At 46.0% G+C, this 20,152-nt stretch overlaps 1 protein-coding gene across 8 annotated transcripts in view; it reads left to right on the top strand.

Annotated features, from left to right (window-relative positions):
• Window positions 1-2,556: 2,556 nt before the first annotated feature.
• LOC147106197 (cyclin-dependent kinase inhibitor 1-like) overlaps window positions 2,557-20,152 on the top strand; it is a 40,996-nt gene continuing 23,400 nt past the window's right edge. The window contains exons 1-3 of one of the 8 annotated variants that reach the window (XM_086009079.1): window positions 2,557-3,049; window positions 4,233-4,636; window positions 18,783-18,849. In XM_086009079.1, the coding sequence (XP_085865205.1) occupies window positions 2,925-3,049; window positions 4,233-4,636; window positions 18,783-18,849 (596 nt within the window). In that variant the 5' untranslated portion in view covers window positions 2,557-2,924. The other 7 variants (XM_086009082.1, XM_086009080.1, XM_086009081.1 and 4 more) reach the window with 7 other exon arrangements.

Here is a 20,152-nt window from a genome sequence, read left to right as displayed (position 1 = left end):
CTCCCTCACGTGTCCGTTCCACGTGCCGGATAGGATTCGGCACAAATAAACACAACGTGACCGCTGCTGCAGGCTGAACAAGGCGGCGCAACAAGAAGCGCCAAGGCACCGCTGGAAACCGCTCGGAGGCAAGAGCATATCGGAGCATGAACTGCGCCTCCTTAACGAAATGCAATGGCGCCAGAGTTTGTGGGGAGCTCGAGTCTGAGGGTTTTTGTAAAGCGTTGTGTCTCCGGGCTGATGCTAAATAAATAGCGAGAGCTTTTAATTTAAAAAAAACCCCTCATTTTCACTGATTTAAGATCTAGGAGCCTTTAGGACAGTTAGAGGTCCGGCACCGGGACCCGCCGACCTCAGTAATCACTACACTTTCTAGCCAGGGAAGTAGAGCTGTACACGTGTGCCTCCAGGCGTGCACACAGTCCGTTTATCGGCAGCCAAACATTGGTTACACGATCTGACGTGATTGTCAACTTTGATCACAATAAAAGTTTTTAAATAACTGGCGATCGAACTGTCCACCTGGGAGTCTTCAAAATTGGTTTTTCACCAATTACACACTGCAACCCAGTGCAAAGCCAAAGTAGTGTGATACCCTTTTGGTATTAGCGAATTATTTCCATTATAATTAGGAAACACTCCAAAGGCGTGAACATAAATTTAATGTCATTGTATAAGTGCTCTTTGGAGGCAAATCAGCATTGTAAAGTTGCAGATGTGGAAATTCTGCAAGAGTTTTGATCTCCCACTTAACTTAGTTGGAAAATCAATGGAACTCTCAGAGAAACAACATCGATTTTCTGCCATTTCATTTCTTCGCAGGTTACATCAGGAGAACCCCCACGGAATTTCAGGGCCAGTAAGAGGAAGTGTTCCAAGGCCCCATGCCACTGATGGGGGTCTTGCATGCAGTGGGTGGCTCATCAGGAAGTCACAGAAACTTTGACCACAATTTTTCTGCCCATTAATGCCAATGCTAAGTCTTTCTGCATGCAAGGGCTTGCACGGTAGCACGGGGCCTCGGAAAGTTGAGCCTTATGTATAGTATGTGTAGCCCCTAATGTCTGTATGTAGCACACGTAGTATTTCCAACACTTCTGTATTCTATACAGCTACTATGTGTAGTTGCCATGTGTTATTACAATATACTCTGCACTTCTCAACACTTGTGTGTCATTGAGGTATTCTATTTGTGGAGTTGCAGTATCCTTATTACTATCTACAGCGTATATAGCTGCAGTGAATGCGTATTATCATTGCACACTATGTGTAGTTTGCAGTGCACTTTTGTTAATGTAACCATCATCTCTAGTCATGCTGCCTGTGGTTTATTGCAGTATATTTTGTTCACAGTGCCCTTGTGTTGTGATACTGTATGTTCAGTTGGCAGATCCCTCACGTTATTACCACGCCTTTTATGTGTAGTTTGTAGCATACAAACCTTTTTTGTTAAAAAGCACTCATCTGTATTATTACCACTAACTATGTGCAGTTTTAGTACCTGTCCGTGAGCTATTATTCTGCACTGTCGCCTTGTAACTATGTCTCCATCACTTCCTGTTCAATACTCCTTTACCTGGTTTCCACCCTGTCCACCGCACTGTACTAATCAAAGTGAGAAACACCACCCTGTGGCCGTGGCGTGCCTCGATTTTAACCTAATCCTCCCGGTGGGATTTGAGTCAGATGTCTGTTTTGCAACCTGTCTGATTTTACACTCCATTCATGTCAATGCAGAGTAATGATGGGTGGGTTGTACAAAAAGTGTCTGACCCAAACCCGCCCCACTCCCACCGGCAATTTAGGTTAAATTGGTGCTAATCTCGCTTCAATGACCACTTCAACATCTCTCCGTCTTTCGGATGAGACATTAAACTGAGGTCCCGTCTGCTCTCTCAGGTGGACGTAAATGATCTTATGGCAAGAGAGTTATCCCTGGTGTCCTGGCCAATATTTATCCCTCAATCGATATAACTAAAACAGATTATCTGGTCATTATCACATTGCTGTTTGTGGGAGCTTGCTGTGCGCAAATTGGCTGCCGTGTTTCCTACATTACAACAGTGACTACACTTCAAAAGTACTTCATTGGCTGCAAAGTGTTTTGGGATGTCCAGTGGTTGTGAAAGGCGCTATATAAATGCAAGTCTTTCTTTTCCTCTCCAGTCCACCTCCATGGTATTCTGTCTCCTGGTTAGAAAACATTACATCTTCTCAAATGGTTTCTCCTCCAATGCCCACATCTTCGGTGCACCCCAGAGCACCATTCCTTGTCCGCTCATTATGTGCTATTCCTTGGCGATAGCAAAAACACCTAGTTCATCTGCCTTTCAGTCTCCTCCAATGCTATTGTATTTTCCAACTGCCTGTTTGATAGTAATGCCTGTTTGAGCTGAAATTTCCTCCAACTTAATATTGCAAAACTGAATCCAATTAGCTCTTGCAGCACCTACATGCTTCTGGCCTAGATTCCATCAACCTCCCTGGTGCCAACTCAGGAAAAATTGATTCAAGTGCATAATTTAGACTGACAGGTGCAGTTCTGAGGGAGTATTGCAATTGCAAAACCTTGCTGTGCACAAATTGCCTGCTACATTTGCATACATAATAATGACTATACTTCAAAAATCATTAATTGGCTGTAAAACACATGTTGAGGAAGTGAAAAGCACTTTACAAATGCAAGTTCTTTCTGGCTCACTGCTCATCATCCCACCCTAACCTTTCCTTTATGCCTCCCTCCCCCCGTTTGGTGGACACCATTGTTGCTTCACCCTGTAAAGTACATCTTTCCATAGATTAGGCTATGGAAATGTAAGTTGTGCAGCATTTCACCTTGCGGTATGATCGTGTACAGTTTGCAGTGCCCCTGTATTATAATTTGTTACCGTGTGCAACATTAATTGAAGCGCCTGTTGGATGTGATGGTGATGTTATCACGTGGGAAACCTGAAAATCCCAAGATGATTTGGACTGGAAGCGGCAGCGGACCGGAGTGCGGAGAACAGCAGCTCCCGAATACCGACCACTGTCACTTAAAACGGCGAGTGTACGCATTTTGTAATTTTTGTTGTCGTCATTTACCGAAGGGCAGAACTGTGCAGCAAAGTAGTGCCATGGTTTAATGGAAACCTGCATGAGTGCTGGACTAACTTTAAACGCTGTTAACAGGGATTTACTTAGTGTCTCTGTGGTTTATAGACGATATAAATATTAAATATATTTTAAAAACGTTTGCCGCTTTCAGGCAAGTGTGAAGTATTGCACTCGGCGATGGTTCGGTGCAATTGCTGAGTTCTCAATGGCGTATCCAATAATGAGCAAGTCAAGAGGACAAAACCAAGGCACGCAGAGGCAAGGTTTTAAGTGTGCAATCTATTTTCCAAACGATGCGAAGTGGGAGCGTTGTTCGGGACTGTGATAGTGTTTGTGTTTAGCTGTGCGTGTCTGTCAATCACGGCGCGTCTGACCCATCCCTGCCCCTCCTGAATTGGGCACATGGAGGATTATTTATAAAGTCAGCCCAGAGAGAAACGGTTCGTGCGTCACTGGTTTGGGGTTTGTGTTTGTAACGGGAAATGCTGCCTGCGGTGTGTGGAATGCGATTATTGCACAACCTACAGTTAATGGGACTTAGCGCCACTGAACCGCTGGCGGGGAAATGCGGCTCGGAGGAGGCAATGCTCAAGCGTCTGATGAAAAAGGCATTAAGCTCGGTCACTGGTTGCACATTGCGGCGAGAGGAGTGGAAGTTAGTGGTTTCATCACGGGAGGAGATTGCAACTCGCAGACCTGACGGGGTTTGAGGCTTAAGCAGTTGTGTGATAAACGAGAAGACCACAGATACTTGTAGGTGCGATTGCTGCAGGTTTATCAGACATACACAACTCGGCAGATTAATTCACAGAAATCCCCCTCTCTCACACACACACACACACACACACACACATTAATTCTGCCGTTTCACAGGAATGTACAATTGCGCCATGTAAACCAGTACTGTAACAGATTGAAGTTGGGAGTCTGCTGCAAATTATTTCAGCGGCTCAGTTTTTTGTGAATTTCTTGGTGTGCTCTGACTAATGTAATTTCACTGCAGTAACTGACACATGAACTTTTGCATGGGAAAGATCCCCGTGGAATAATAGATACGTAATTTTGAGGTTATATATAATTTTTGCGAAGCTGGCGTTTTGAGCTAAAGATTGTCTCCTCTCTGGTTCTCTGTTCAGGGACACTATGATGGGTCTACATTCTGAAGAACGGAAACTGGAAATAGATCTTAAGGGCAAAGCGAACCATGTCCGGAGAAACTTATTCGGCCCCGTTGATCACGAGCAGCTACAGCAAGATTTTCAGCATTTACTCCGGGCAAATATTGAAGCTGCCGGACAAAAATGGAATTATGACTTCGGTAGGGAAATTCCATCGGAAGGGACCCTTGAATGGGAAGAACTGAAATGTCAAGATGTCCCAGCTTTTTACAGGAGCCGTGTTATCAACAGAGCGAAACACTTGTGTGGACTGCAGGAGGCTACAGTGAAGAGTAAATCTGATCATCCAGTGCTTCAGAGCAAGGAAGTAACAGCCCAGGTCACGCCTAAGCCAAAGAGAAGGAGACAGACCTGCATAACAGGTACATGTGGATTTAGTTTTCATTACAAGTTATATTCGCTTTATGCAAATTCACTATATATACTTTTTAAGTTCTAATTTTCATACTTGCATCTACATGCTGCAGTTTGACGATCAGACATTGGTCACTTTTCACATGTATACCGATTGACACCCACCTCTCTCAACTGACTCCGCTGTCTTTGGGCAGTCTGACTGTCTTGGGCAAGACTTAACTTTGTCCAGCTAAACATTGGAACGACCAAAGATCATTTTTGGCCTCCGCCACAAACTCCGTTCCCTCACTACTGACTCCATTCCCCTTTCCTGCCACTGTCTCAGGCTGAACCAGACTGTTTGTAACTGTGGCATGTTGTTTGACCCCAATCTGAGTCTCCAACTGTATTCCCTCTACATCACTAAGATCGCCTACTTTCACCCCCGTAACATCACCTGCATCTGCCCCTACCTAATCCATTGCTGAAATCCTCCTCATGCCTTTGTCACCTAGATTCGATTACTACTATGCTCTCCTTGCAGGCTTCCAATCCCTCACACTGCATAATCTCCAGCTCAGTGAAAACTCTGCAGCTTGCCTGTCACCCCCGTTCTCGCAAACCTACATTGGCTCCTACTTCCCAGTGCCTCAAGATTCAAATTCTTATCCTTGATGTCAAGTCCACCATGGCTTCACTTCTCCCTATCTCTATAACCTCCTGCAACCTACAATCCCCTTTCCTGCCTGAACTCGCCATTCCTCTGACTACAGCCACTTCTGCATACTTCCCGCCCTCTGTCGCATCATTGGCGGCCATGCCTTCAGCCACTTCATGCCTAAAGAAGAAGAGGAGATGCCACTCTCTGGAATTCTTTTCCCAAGTCCCTCTGCCTCTCTTCCTTTAAAACCTCTTAAAACCCATCACTTTGACCAAGCTTTTGGTCACCCCTCTGAATCATTCCTCCTTTGACTTGGAGTCCATTTTCCTCACTCCTCTGTGACGTGCCTTAGGACATTTTTCTACATTAAAGGTGCTATATAAATGTAAGTTGTTATTTTATATATTAGTAATAGATAATTAATTGAGATGTCATTATTGGGATTGATGGTGGATTGTGGATATATATTTTGTCATTCTGTGATCCACTCAAAATTCAGAAAACCTAACTTGGATCATAATCTTCCTGTAACACAGCCTGCCAGTCAAGTAAATTTTAATTTGTAAATATTTTGTTCAGTAGTTAAAAATTATGGGGAGCTATTCCAATAGGTGATTTGGCCTTTGACATGGTTAATGTTTGTATTTTTTTTCCTGTTCAGATCAACAGGAGTGCTAGTTTGTGTGTAGCAGTCCTCCTGCTTGTATTTTTGTTGTCTTATTTTTGCTGTTCTTTTGCTAGGAAAATTTGATCAATTTGTACATAATACGTTTTTGCAAAATTTGATTTACATATTTTCTCATTTGATTATTTCTATGAAAGTCAAATTATGGGGTAGATTTCCTGCATTGCAGACTTTGGGCAGCCAGCCATCAAAGCGTGCCCATCAGCCACCCGATAGTCCTGACGGGAGGCTCGGTCCAATTTGAGGGCCAGGCCTCATTAGCATTCAGCAGGCGGGTTACGAGCAGAGAACGTAAGGCATGGGGCAGCCTACTTACTGCAATATCGGGCAGTCTGGCCAGTCACCAGGCTGAAAAAATATAGATCTCTGGGTGGGCATTCAATCTCAGGAGGCGCATGCTCTGTCCAGCACTGTCCTAAAATAGCAAACGGGGTAATATGTATGTCATATGACCCCAATTTGCATATTAAAAGGGTCCACTGCCTGACTCGGACGCGCATTCCGCCTGTCCACAGTAGGCCTGGGCGGAAGATTGCGATGGCCACAGTGACAACGGGAACTGGGCGGTAGGTATTTCTCCACCATTTTTAGGGCACTACTGCCCCATTTCCTTGGCCAGAAGGCCTCAAAATCTCCCCTAAAAATTAGTCAAATAAGAGCTGTATTTTCAATTTAAAACTTAAATCAATCTTTATTCTCAGTCTTAAATTTGTCTTTGACAAAATTGAAGTAGCAGCCCCAGTTAAAAGGTAGTTTTTAAGTGTAGAGTTTCAAAGCCTTCACCTCTGTCTCAACATTGCAAATGGCGATCTGCTAACTGTTATTCTACCCAGTAGAATCCAGCCAGTGTAAATTCCCTCTAAGCGCTTAAAGCAGTTCCAATCCACCCTTCAAGTATAATGTATCATTTAAAAAAAAATATGTTTGCTCTAGTAGCACCATTTTTTGAAAGAGGAATCCAAATAAAGTAGAAGTGTATAAAAAATATTTCTTGGAAAAATATGAATGAACTTAACAGAAATGTACTGTGGTTTTCATAGCAACTATGTATTACCATAATTCTTTCACTTGTGTGAAAGCTTACAACATGTTATAGGAAGTTTAAAAAAAAAAAATTGGAATTTTGGGCTGGGGATTAAAATGATTTGGAACACGGCACACAGTAATGATACTAAGTGGTGTTTCACAGGTGTATAATAAGCATTATGAATGGCAGTGATAGTTGAATATTTCACATATGTGTGATATTTGTACTTCTGTTGGCGTTAAAACAAATCACTGAGAGCTGAGGTCATCAAATGAATGAAACTTGTTTAAACAAGAGGTTGGCCCACTGGGCCTCTCTTAACCATTTCAAGAACGGACAGACAGTCTGGTTTAAACCAAATCTGGCTGCCTAGTGCCAGGTTCCATTAGTGCCAACATTTTTTTAAACTCTCGAGTACTGGAGTTCATTTTACTATCTCTACAAACAGCTTGTAATTTTCCTCTTTATGATTTTGTAATACAGCAGTTTTTTTAAATATAAAAGTTAAAATAACAAAGTCATTAATCAGCAAAAAATAACATTGGCACAAAAAATACATAAAGGTTTGCCTACATGTGGGGGTACTTAAAGGGTTCAAGAACTAGCTCGGGGCCCAACTGTAGATTTAACGATAGGTATGATAAGAGGAGTTGATGGTATTTTGGTAATAAGTATGTGTCAGGAGAAGCATTTCTCCTCCGTTCCCATCTACTTGATCCAGTGGATAGGAGAATACATATTTTGATTGTAGACACAATCAACAAAGTTCAGAACAGGAAAAGATCATTCAACTCATCAAAGCGTACACCTCTTGTTACGTATTGGGATTGTTTATTTTACCACTTTTCAACAGAAAGGATTTGAGAAAAATCATTACATTTAAATGTTGAGTTTTAACAGCAAAGTGTATTTGCACAAGTTTAAAGAAAAAGGCACAGATACAGAGGGTGGTTCAAATGCTAATTCTTCCAGCACTGCCACCTCTGTGCTTGCTGCTGCTTGAAGTTTGAAAACTTGGAGGCTTTCGTGCCTGGACAGTTGGTAAAGGTTAATTAACTTGGTTTTAATCCACCAGTCAGGGAGCAGATTTTTCTAATCCTCCAGGTCCATAAAATTTTAAGAGTTGAGGCTGAAAGTCGTCATTGTGCACAAAGAAGAAAAAGAAGCGTGGCTCAAGTTAAAGGCGTTTACAGACCATGTATTAGACAGCCTGCCAGAAGCTTTTTTTAATGGTAGATGGATGTTTGACATTCTCAAAACTTCTAATATTTACACCCATTTATGGTCCAGTGTTATGTATTGTGTTTTGCTATACTTGAAAGCATATTTTTTTAACCACTTTACTTGAAAACATAAATTTTATTTAACTGTTAAAGAGCATCTAGAAGTAAAATTGAACTTGGTTCAAAATTACACATGTCATATTAGTGTTTCAAAGATGCTTGATAACCCTAAAAAGGAGTCCCATGAGGTCTGGACTGAGATGGTTATCTGAGGAAAACAAAAGGTGATCATTTGCCATGATCAGGGCCACTGGAAAATTGTAGACGATTGTGGTCACCCCTCTGTGACTCAGCATTTGTTACTGATGCGCTATCGATTCTAATAAAAGGCTGAGTGGAGTTCAGAACAACAGGCTTTTATTAACTACTGAATGCAACTACAAACAGATCCGGACTATGCCTCTAGTGGACGACCGAATGGCAGAGAGCTGCCGTGCAGCCGTCCTTATACCAGGTAGCCAAGGGCGGAGTCAGCTGAGGCATAGTCAGGTATAACAGTGAAACAAGAGTGAACGACAACAACAACAATAGTGAACACAGTGAACGACAGTGGTTTACCACATTCACCCCTCGTTTAAAATTAAGTCCGGCGGGGTGAAGTGTATCAAAAGTTCGAGTAGGTGAGTCTGTCGGGCGGCCTCATTTGCCGTCGAGATCTTCGTGGCGACGGTTGAGATGGTACAGCTTCCAACGACGCGTCTTGAACGGGATCGAGCACCGGCGTATCGTCCCCTTTGGTGTTGGGTGGGCGAGTGGACTCCGGCGGGTCCTGGGGTCGCGGCATGCCGTCTACTGGGGTGGAATGGACAGGGGTGAGAATTGGGTCTACTGAATTTTGGGCCGTGTCGAAGGGGGTCGTGGTGGAGGGCAATGGTGACGGGTCAGTGGACCCCGAGGGTGCCAGATCTCTAATGGAGACTCTATCCTCCCGCCTGTCCGAGTATGCCACGTAGGCGTACTGGGGGTTGGCATGGAGGAGGTGAACCTTCTCTACCAGGGGAGCCGTTTTGTGGGACCTTACATGCTTCCTCAGCAGGACGGGCCCTGGGGACGTCAGCCAGTGTGGTAGTGAGGTACCGGATGTGGACCTCCGGGGAAAAACGAACATTCGCTCGTGGGGGGTGGCGTTGGTGGCAGTACACAGCAGTGACCGGATGGAGTGGAGCGCATCAGGTAGGACATCCTGCCAACGGGAGGTCGGAAGGCCCCTAGATTTTAAGGCTAGGAGGGCCGCCTTCAGACCGTCGCGTTCTCTCTTTCAACCTGTCTGTTCCCCCGGGGGTTGTAGCTGGTGGTCCGGCTTGAGGCAATACCTCTCATGAGCAGGTACTGACGGAGTTCGTCGCTCATGAAGGACGAGCCCCGGTCGCTATGAATATAGCTGGGAAAACCGAACAAAGCAAAGAGGTTGTGCAAGCATTTAATGACCGTAGCGGTGGTCATGTCCGGGCAGGGGATGGCGAAAGGGGAACGGGAGCACTCATCAACTATGTTGAGGAAGTACACATTACAGTCAGAGGAGGGGAGGGGCCCTTTAAAGTCGACACTCAGGCGCTCAAAGGGGCGGGTGGCCTTGATCAGGTTTGCTCTGTCAGGCATACAGAAGCGCGGCTTGCACTCTGCACAGACTGGGCAGCTCCTGGTCATGGTCCTGACCTCCTCGATGGAGTAAGGCAGGTTGCGGGCCTTGATGAAGTGGAAGAACCTGGTGACCCCCGGGTGGCAGAGGTCGTTGTGGAGGCCCCGTAGTCTATCGATCTGCGCGTTGGCGCATGTGTCTCGCGATCGAGCATCTGAGGGTTCGTTGAGTTTCCCGGGCCGGTACAAGATGTTGTAATTGTAGGTGGAAAGTTCAATTCTCCACCTCAAAATCTTGTCATTTTTGATTTTGCCCCTCTGCTTATTATTGAACATGAAAGCGACTGAACGCTGGTCAGTAAGCAGGGTAAATCGTTTTCCAGCCAGGTAGTGCCGCCAGTGGCGCACCGCCTCCACAATGGCCTGGGCCTCCTTTTCCACAGAGGAGTGTCTGAGTTCGGAGCCCTGGAGGGTTCGTGAAAAGAAGGCCACGGGTCTTCCCGCCTGGTTAAGGGTAGCGGCCAGGGCAAAGTCGGATGCATCGCTCTCCACCTGGAAGGGGATGGACTCGTCCACCGAGTGCATGGTGGCCTTGGCAATGTCATCTTTTATACGGTGAAAGGCTGAGCAGGCCTCCGCCGTCAGGGGAAAGGAAGTGGACTTGATAAGTGGACGGGCTTTGTCCGCATAATGAGGGACCCACTGGGCGTAATAGGAAAAGAAGCCCAGGCACCTTTTGAGGGCCTTGAGACAGTGGGGCAGGGGAAGTTCCATCAGGGGGCGCATCCGGTCAGGGTCAGGACCGATGACTCCGTGTTCCACCACGCAGCCAAGGATAGCGAGGCGGGTTGTGCGGAATATGCACTTTTCCTTGTTGTACGTGAGGTTTAGGAGTTGGGCCGTGCGAAGGAACTTATCAAGGTTGGCGTCATGGTCCTGCAGGTCATGGCCACAGATGGTCACGTTGTCCAGGTAGGGAAACGTGGCCTGTAACGCATTCTCGTCGACCATCCGGTCCATCTCCCTCTGGAAGACGGAGACACCGTTGGTGACGCCGAAAGGAACCCTGAGGAAGTGAAAAAGACGGCCGTTTGCCTCGAAAGCTGTGTACTGGCGGTCCTCAGGGCGGATAGGGATTTGGTGGTATGCTGCCTTGAGGTCAATGGTCGAGAAAACGCGATATTGCGCTATCTTATTAACCATGTCGGCTATGCAGGGGAGAGGGTATGCGTCCAACTGGGTGTACTTGTTGATTGTCTGGCTGTAGTCGACGACCAGGCGCTGCTTGTTGCCGGTCTTAACGACTACCACCTGAGCTCGCCAGGGGCTGGTACTACCCTCAATAATCCCCTCCTTCAGGAGCCGCGTCACCTCAGATCTTATAAAGGATCTGTCCCCGGTGCTGTATCGCCTGCTCTTTGTGGCGATAGGCTTGCAGTCGCGGGTGAGGTTAGCGAACGGGGGGGTGATTTTGAGGGTAGAGAGACTACAGGTGGGGCGCGGTGGGCAATTTAAAAACTGCTGGTTGCAGACAGTGAGTGGGGGAAAAGGTCCACCGTATGTCAAGGTGACACTCTTAAAGTGACAATGAAAGTCCAACCCCAGCAGAACGGCAGCGCAGAGATGTGGCAGGACGAAGAGCTTTACATTTTTATAAACGGAGCCCCTCACCGAAAGGGTCACTACGCAGTAGCCGCTGACGTCTGCTGAGTGAGATTTTGAGGCCATGGAGATCCGATGGCGCGCTGGCAGGACCGAGAGGGAATAATGCCGTACCGTATCAGGGTGTATGAAGCTCTCCGTGCTCCCGGAATCAAAAAGGCAAGTTGTGGCGCGGCCATTTACCTGGATGTCCATCGTGGACCTGGCTAGCTGATGGGGTCTGGATTGATCCAGCGTAATGGAGGCCGCTGTAAAACCCCGGTGAGGCGGTGGGTGAGTCGGGGGCCCGTTGGCAAAATGGCGGACAAAATGGCGGCGTCGGAGAAGAAGGACAAAATGGCGGCGCCCATGACGATCCCGATCCCCACGAGGCTGGAGGAAGGCAAGATGGCCGCTCCCACGAATCGCAAGCGGCGCTGCTGAAGGTAGGGGTCTTCTGACTTCTGCAGACGCCAGCGTAGTGTCCCTTCTTACCGCAGACAGCGTTTTTCGCCGGGCAGCACGCCCTGGGGTGTTTGGTTTGGCCACAGAAATAACATTTCTGGCTCGGGCGGGACATCGCTGCAGCAGTTGGGGGCCGGGGCCCGGGGCGGCACCACGTCCCAAGATGGCGGCGGCCGCGACATCCACGAGGCGGCCGCGCGGTCCGGGGAGTAGGCCTCCATGTTCCGATGGGCTACGTCCAACGAAAGGGTGAGTGAAATCGCCGCCTTCAGGTCGAGCTCGCTACTTTCCAGCAGTTGCTGCCGTGTGTGAGTGGACCTGAGGCCCGCAACGAGGGCGTCCCGGATGAGCTCCTCCGTATGTTCCGTGGCTGATACTTGCTTGCATTCGCAGGCTCGGCCGAGTTCCTTCAGCGCCCGTATGTATGCTTCTGTGGGTTCCCCGGGCTGTTGTTTGCGGGACCCCAGGAGATGTCTTGCGTAAACATAGTTGACCGGGCGTGCATATTGTTCCTTTAAAATGTTGATAGCCCCCTGGTAGCTCATAGCGTCCCGGATAAGGGCAAAAGCTCGGTGGTTTACTTTCGAATTCAGCACCCTGAGCTTGTCGGCGTCGGTGGCGACGGTCTCGCCGGATGCAGCCAGAAAAGACTCAAAACAGTTCAACCAGTGCGAGAACTTAGCAGGCGAGTCCGGTTCTTGCGGGTCGAGTTCCAGGCACTTGATCTTAAGTATCTGCAGCATCGTTATTTTTTTTTTTGTCAGTAGTTAATAAAATTGATGTGCTATCGATTCTAATAAAAGGCTGAGTAGAGTTCAGAACAACAGGCTTTTATTAACTACTGAATGCAACTACAAACAGATCAGGACTATGCCTCTAGTGGACGACCGAATGGCAGAGAGCTGCCGTGCAGCCGTCCTTATACCAGGTAGCCAAGGGCGGAGTCAGCTGAGGCATAGTCAGGTATAACAGTGAAACAAGAGTGAACGACAACAACAACAATAGTGAACGACAGTGGTTTACCACAGTTACATTATCTATTCCCATTAATTTTTTTCTCCCTCTCCAATACCCCATAAAGCATCATGGTTAGTTTCTTCGTTCAAGGCACTATAAAAGTTGTTGATGTCGTTAATTGTTGTTTATAATTCCCTCTTTTCTGTCCAATAATGTCCCTTAATCTGAATCTTGGAACACCCTCTACTCACCATTTGATTTCTGTTTGCTACATAACCATTCTTAAAATTGAAGCCAGTCAATATGTATTGGTTTCTATGTAGTGTATGCTCCAGATTTGCATCCATCAGTAACTGGATTGTGGTTTTGAACTCTTAAAAGCTGGAAGCACTTACATAGTCTATGTAGGATGAACTTGAACTAGATACCAAAACTAAAAGTACAGTGTTCTAACTCGCCCAACCTCAGGACAATGCAGTTTTGATCTGTTGTAAATTAAAGTTAATGTTTCAAAGCTGCATTGTTCCATAATACTAAATGTGGTTTATTCAGCACATTCAAATGTATAAAGATTGACGTTGGGATACTCACTACAAGCTCACCAAAGTTGCTTGTAAATGTTAGATCTGCTCTCAATCAAACTGGCATCTACTGAACACATGCAGACAGTTTTAATGTTTAGAAATAATGCAAACTGACTCAAGACAGTTGGCTTAAGTCTCTGGTCAACCAGTTGTCTGCATTCGCAACACTAGTGTACAGGAATATAACAGACCCTGAGTAAGGTGCAGGAATCATTGAAGTTGCTCCAGTGTATGTGACGTGTCATTCAATTGGAAGGATCTTGGATGTGATTTCTCCATCTACAGGTTGAGCCCAAGAAGCTTAAGTATATTCTAAACATACAGATAGATAGGTTCAACCAGCTGATGTATTAAAATTTGGAAAAATTGTACATTCAAATATTTAGTTTTTCCGAACTGTATGTTCTTCTGTTTTTTATAAACTTGTTGCAATTAAAACTTAAATAATTTAAAGAATAATTCTACAACAAGAGGACAAACTGAGGTGTTTCTTACGTTGGCTTCTGTAACAACGGGGATGATTTTGCCAATGGGGGCGCGTTGGTGGCGGGACTCCCACTTGTCGGGTTTTAGTCCCGCCTCCATCAACTTGTGGCCAACCCATGCTATTTTCCCTTGATTGCCCTTGTTAAGCCCACCCAGCGGGCTTAGCAGGCCAATTAAGGGAAAGCCAGTTAAAGGTGCCATCAGCGAGTGACGTTTCATCTGTCAAGAGCTTTTGACAGGTGAAATGTCAGCGTTTGACGGCTCTGTGAAGCTGTCAAACACTGACAATCTGTCATCTAAGTTGAGCCCTTCCACTCGGGCTCAGTTAGAGAGCTCTACTGAGCAGAAAGCAGAAGGCTGCAGCTTTGGACAGTTCAGCAGCCATTCTGCTTCTGTGCCGGTGAGATCAGGGACTCCCGAGACCTGCAGGAAGAAGTAAAGGTAAGTAAAACTTATTAAAACACTTTACATTCACCTCACACACTCACCTCTCCACACTTGCACCAATCACTCATCTGCACACCGGACATCTCGACCCCTCCGACCCCTGCAGACCGACGGCCCACCTCGATGACCCTGGCGTGGTTCAGAGCTGTCGGAAAGCCCACACTTCAGGGCTGAAAATAGGGATTCTCCAAAAAGCTGCCTGTCAACTACCTGTTAATTGGCACTAATCCCCTTCCCGCCTTTGGGGGGGGGGGGCGGCTCCCAACGCGGGTCGGGTACCCGCCTCCTGGGAAGATGGCACGGAGGCGGGTTGGGGGTGGGATGGGTACCCGCCCCCCTCCCAGATTCTTGCCATTTTCCCGGCAGTCTAGCCTCCTTACCCGCCTCCCCAGGGCTGGCAAAATCACCCCCAATATTTTTCTTAACGGGTGCTTAATGTGGATTGTCTGCTGCCTGATTAATCCGATTGTTTTTGATTGAACTAGTATCATACCTGACATAGGCTGATGTCACTTTGAGGCAACATAGAGTATCAGTAAATTTTTGCACTTCTGAACATTATCGCACTGAAGTACTGCCTATAGATCCTAAATAGCTATAGGCTTTGCCTGTCATTTATTGTTAAGTGTAATTCAGATTTACCACCACTAAGAAGGTATAATTTTTCTAAACATTCAGAGCCTTACTGCTAATTAATGAGATTTGACAGTGCTTCTTGTCCCCTCCTCTGTCCAGATCCTGATATGAGAGTTTGCAAGTGAGAATGTATTTCTGCGTGCACTTTTTACCAGTCTGATGGTGTTGAGACTAATTTCAGTATCTACTAGTCATTAATGCCAAGTAGGAACTAGGAAGTGACAGTATACCTTCCATGAGCAGATCTACCAAACTTCAAAATGTTCACACAAATATTAATATCTCTGATGTCCTTCACATCAAAAAAAGTTCTCAATTACTAGGCATTGGTTCTTGGTTCTTTTAAAAATGGCTCAAGGACTCTTCCTATAGTTTTTACCACATAGAGGGAAGTTCTGAGTTATTCTTTGTTTTTAAAGTTGCATTGTTTTTAACCTATTTCTCATCAGTGGATTGGCCAGCATACCCCAATCAGTCCAACTCTGTTCAAAACAGTGTGGAAAAAAATATTCCAAACAGCTTCTGTAGTTAACCAAAAGCAAAATACTGCAGATGCTGAAAATTTGAAATAGAAACTGAACATGCTGGAAACACTCAGCAGGTCCAGCAGCATCTGAAGAAAGAAACAAAGTTAACGTTTCAGGTCGATGACCTTTTGTCAGAACTGGGAAGGTCATCGACCTGAAACATTAATTCTGTTACTCTCTCTACAGATGCTGCTTGACCTGTTGAGTGTTTCCAGCATTTTCAGCTTCTGTAGTTAGTAGCCTGGTGGGCTCTATTGTGTTCCCATGTCACTGTGGGGTTTCTTTTTACACAGCAACTTTCATCTCACCTGTTCTCCTCTGAACACTGAGACAAAATACAGTCAACTCTCCCTGGAAAAGCTGCAAACCCAAGTCCCAATACTCTGTACTGTTGTGCATCAGTACATCAATTTGCTGCACCATGAATGGTCTTAAATAGTGACAGTTTTAAAGTGTTAACTAGAGAGAAGATTTTTTCTGTTAGTGTTATGTAATGAAATCATAAATATATATAAAGAATGTGTATGCAATTTCACTACAAATAGCAAATGAAGGAAATGTTTACTCTTGGTTTGCTTTTTAAACAGTGAAAATAGTTAATATGATCTATCTTTTACAGTAAGGTAATTGCCATGACATCAAAAATGGAGTGAAAGTTCATAGTTTGTCATTAAAAATATGGGCCGAGATTTTTTGCCCATCCTCTACCCATTTTTCAGCATAACTGAGGCAGGAAATAGGTTGGGAGCGCACGTCACAGTTCCTACCCTCCATTTTTGCATCCTGTGTGATTTTGCACCAAAATTGATGTCGGATGGTGAAAGGACCCATGCACTTGCTGGAGTAGGAATTTAAATTAATGCATATTGGCGATGTCACATCATGTGTCACGTCTTCTGTCATTGCGCCTTAATTTACCACTGATGCAGGGGGCTTGTAGAAAATGGGCATTCCCCATTGTTAGGTTGTATCAGTCGAGGTGGAGGTGCCTTCAAGTTGCTACATTACTAATAACAGCTTTATAACTGAACCATTCAACTTTGGTTGCTTTTACTATTTTGAGGCATTTAAGTTGTTACCCGATTTGCATGGCTGCCTGTCCTGCAAATTTGCAGAGACTTACCCATTCCAATCTTGCCATATTGGCATTCCCATTGGAATACTCCTCTGTTGACCATGTTGGAAGATAAGGGGAGCAGTAAAGAGAAAACAAGTAGATACGGCTGCATAGGGAGGTATCTCCACACCAGACCTCTTTTGCAATATAAATGCTATAAGGTAAGAGATTGAAAACTGAGGGCTGGATTTTCTGGGGGCTCAGCGGTCGCAATCGGTGGTGGGTCAGGTGGGAAAGTTTTTTTTTCCCCAGCAGGTTGGGACCCCGCTGTGAACATGCCACCACGCGCCTTTCCCCAATGTCGGGTCTGTCAGTGCTGAGCAGACCCGACATGTAGCGGTGGGGGACCCAATTCAGATAATTAGTGGCTTGTTTAGAGACACTTAAGAATGAATTTCAGCTCACCTTCTGCATTTGACAGCTTGCCCATGGGGTCCACGCTGGTCATGGACCATGTCTGTCAATCTGAGGCGGGAGTTCAGTGGCCATTGAATCAGCTGTTGAGTTGACAGCTTCACATGTACAGTAAAAGCTGCCACCTTACAGAGATATCGTCCCACAGCCACAAACTCTTCCTCACTGCACTTCAACAACAGATTCACCATGCTGCAAGTCTTTAAACAAGTCTCTATCCAGTCTGACCTCATTACCTCTCTTACCATTGACGGATGGCTTCTGTCATCTCTACTTCATCAGCATGGGTGCCCTTTATACTCTCTCACCTTGTTCCTCAGAATCACACCACGATCAGCCCCAACACCAGCAGCACCAGGCACAACAACACCAACCTTCTCAGCAATCACCTGATGCTGCACAGGGCATCAGCACCCGAGCACATTACTGCCCAGGAGGCATGGGATGGCCTCACCATGGCCACATTTACTTCACTTGACGCTGTACACCCTGGCTGCCACATGGTGTGCCAGGTTGGCACCACCCCACAGCAACACCATAAAGCATCCCTACAATGCCCAAGCCATTCCTTTCACACTCATCACCATTGCGGGGGGGGGGGGGGGGGTGGGATCGTTATGTCTTACCATTCACTGCAACTCAATAAGCTATTTATAATCTGTCCAAAAACGTAGAGTGTTGAAAATAAAGGTTTCAATGTTTGACACCACATTAACAGAAACTTTACATGAACATTGCATAAAACACCCAAGTGCCTACCCTTGTGTGTTGTTAGTTGGTATGATTGCACTAGGATGATGGTGAGGTGTGGCTAGTGAGATGGGGAAGTGATAATGTAGATAGAGATGGGAGAAAGTCCAAGGTAAGTTGGTGTGAGTAATGATGTGCAGGAGTAGGGAAGGCAGAGGGATGGGGATGTGATGAGAAACACAGCAGGATGAGGTTGAGTGTGGCTTTGTACTAACATTTCATGATCTACTGAGATCACTGAAACATTTGCAGCACTGCAGCCAGGTCCTCCTGACCACATCCCTGCTTGTGTCCTCCTCTGTAATGTGCAGCCAGGCTGTGTTGATCTCCTGGGGAGGTCTCTTCTGCCCATTGGAAGGGAAGAGAACCTCCCTGCGTGCTGTGACTCCCTCTATACGTATATGGAGGGAGTCATGGGAGAGCCTGGGTGCAGCTGTGCACCTCTGTGCAGCTTGACAGTGTTTGCAGCACCTCAATGATGTAGAACAACTGACAGCAGAACTGTCAAAATAAAGTTGGCCATGGTCCCTTTAAGGAAACGCGTCATCAAATTACGTCACCAGACCTGCTTCCTTTAATTGGCCGGCAAACGCACTGGTTGGGCTTAACAAGCCCAATCTAGGGAAATTCATTTCAGAGGCCGGGATGGAGACAGCAGCGGGGTCGGGACCCACCACCGACATTGCCCGGCACGGACTCGCTGAGGTAAGCAAAATCACGGCCTGAGTGTATAGTTAAAATAACATATCTGTATATAATGTATTAAAAATCTTCCATCTGTGTACACTTTTTCCATTGTTTCATATACATTATTATTTTACCCCTTACATTTTTGTCAGTCATCCTATTTCCGTCACATTTTCTATTGATTTTGCTTACCTCTTAACTCCTGTATTACTTGGTTTCTAAGATAGGTGTCGCTGTTGTCTACTACTTCCCCAGCCTAGATGGCTTTGTGGGCCCAGCTTCATACTTTAGAAGGTAAGTTAAATTAACTTTAAACTTCAATTTTTTTGGCTGCCCCTGCTGAGGCCTCCACTGCCAATGGCCTACACCAGGCCTGCTTCTGCTACTGTTGACCTCTTCCCATCTATTCTCAGCCGGTTCCCTGTCTGCTGCATACTACATTACAGCTTCAGCCACTTTAGTTCTCATCCCCGCTGCTTTTGGGCCTTGGGCCTGGCCATCCGCAATGCTCCTTGCTCCCTTAGAGCTAGGTTCTTGGTTACTTTACTGCCTGCCTCCGTGCCTTTGAGATTTTAGGCCTGGCTGGTTCCCACAACCCCCTGCTTCCCCAAACCCCCTGTAAACCCTGATATTGACTCTCCTCTTTGCCAGTTTCCTGACACAAGCTGGAAACAATTAATTTGCTTTTAAATCACATTTAAAAAAAAAAAAAATAGACTATTTATAGCCCTGTAAGCACTTTTAGGTCCGGCTGCAGGTGGGGAGGAGAGGAAAGTGGTGGGTGAGATGGATGGTAGGAATGAAGAGGAAGGGAGGAATAAATGGGGCAGTGGTGACAAGTAGGGAAGGCAGTGGGAATGACAGGGTGGAGGAAGCAGGAGGGGAAGGGCATACAAGTGAGCAGTTGGTGAGAAGGAGACGGTGTATGGGAAAGGGGAAAGGTGACAGAAAGAAGCTGCAGGGCAAGGGAGTTAGCTCTCCACCCGCTTAATTTGCTTTCCAGAGTCACCCGTGTCCTGAAACTTGTAAACCTTGCCAGATCCCTCCCCATACCTGTCATCTACATTTGGGACTGGAAAGTCACATTGCAGCCAGCCAGCCCAAGGTGTCCTAACCCCAACATTCCACAGTGCTGAAAAATCATAGGAACCCTTCCCCATTGCTACTAAATGGAATGTACCTGGTTCCAAGTTGGTACTTGTTGCTTGCCAACTTGCTATGTACAGGAAACTTTCGATTTACCGGCACCTAAATAACCGGAAATCTCGGTTAACCGGCAAAATCCAGGAGTAGGGTTTACTTAATATTTATTTGCCGCCTTCCATCTGTGCTGTGCAAGGGTGTGGCTGCAGCTGTTGCTAAGCTACAGAGACGCTTGAAACTTGAGGCCATTGTTCTACAGTTGTTGCTAAGCAACAGGGTTTGTTGCTTTATACGGAGCTGTCAGCTCTCCCTATCTTTTACTATAGCGTTCGGTTATGTGGAATTTTTGATGAACTGGCATCACGTCAGTCCCATCCGTGCCGGATGAAAAAAGTTTCCTGTATCTGGGGTTATAAAAAAAAGTTGAGTGAGAATATTGGACATATATGTAAAG

The sequence above is a fragment of the Somniosus microcephalus genome, chromosome 16 (assembly GCF_052327205.1).
Source record: "Somniosus microcephalus isolate GS21.2 chromosome 16, FLI_Smic_1.0, whole genome shotgun sequence".
In the NCBI taxonomy this organism is placed as follows: Eukaryota; Metazoa; Chordata; class Chondrichthyes; order Squaliformes; family Somniosidae; genus Somniosus; species Somniosus microcephalus.
This window is presented reverse-complemented; position numbering and strand designations above follow the sequence as displayed.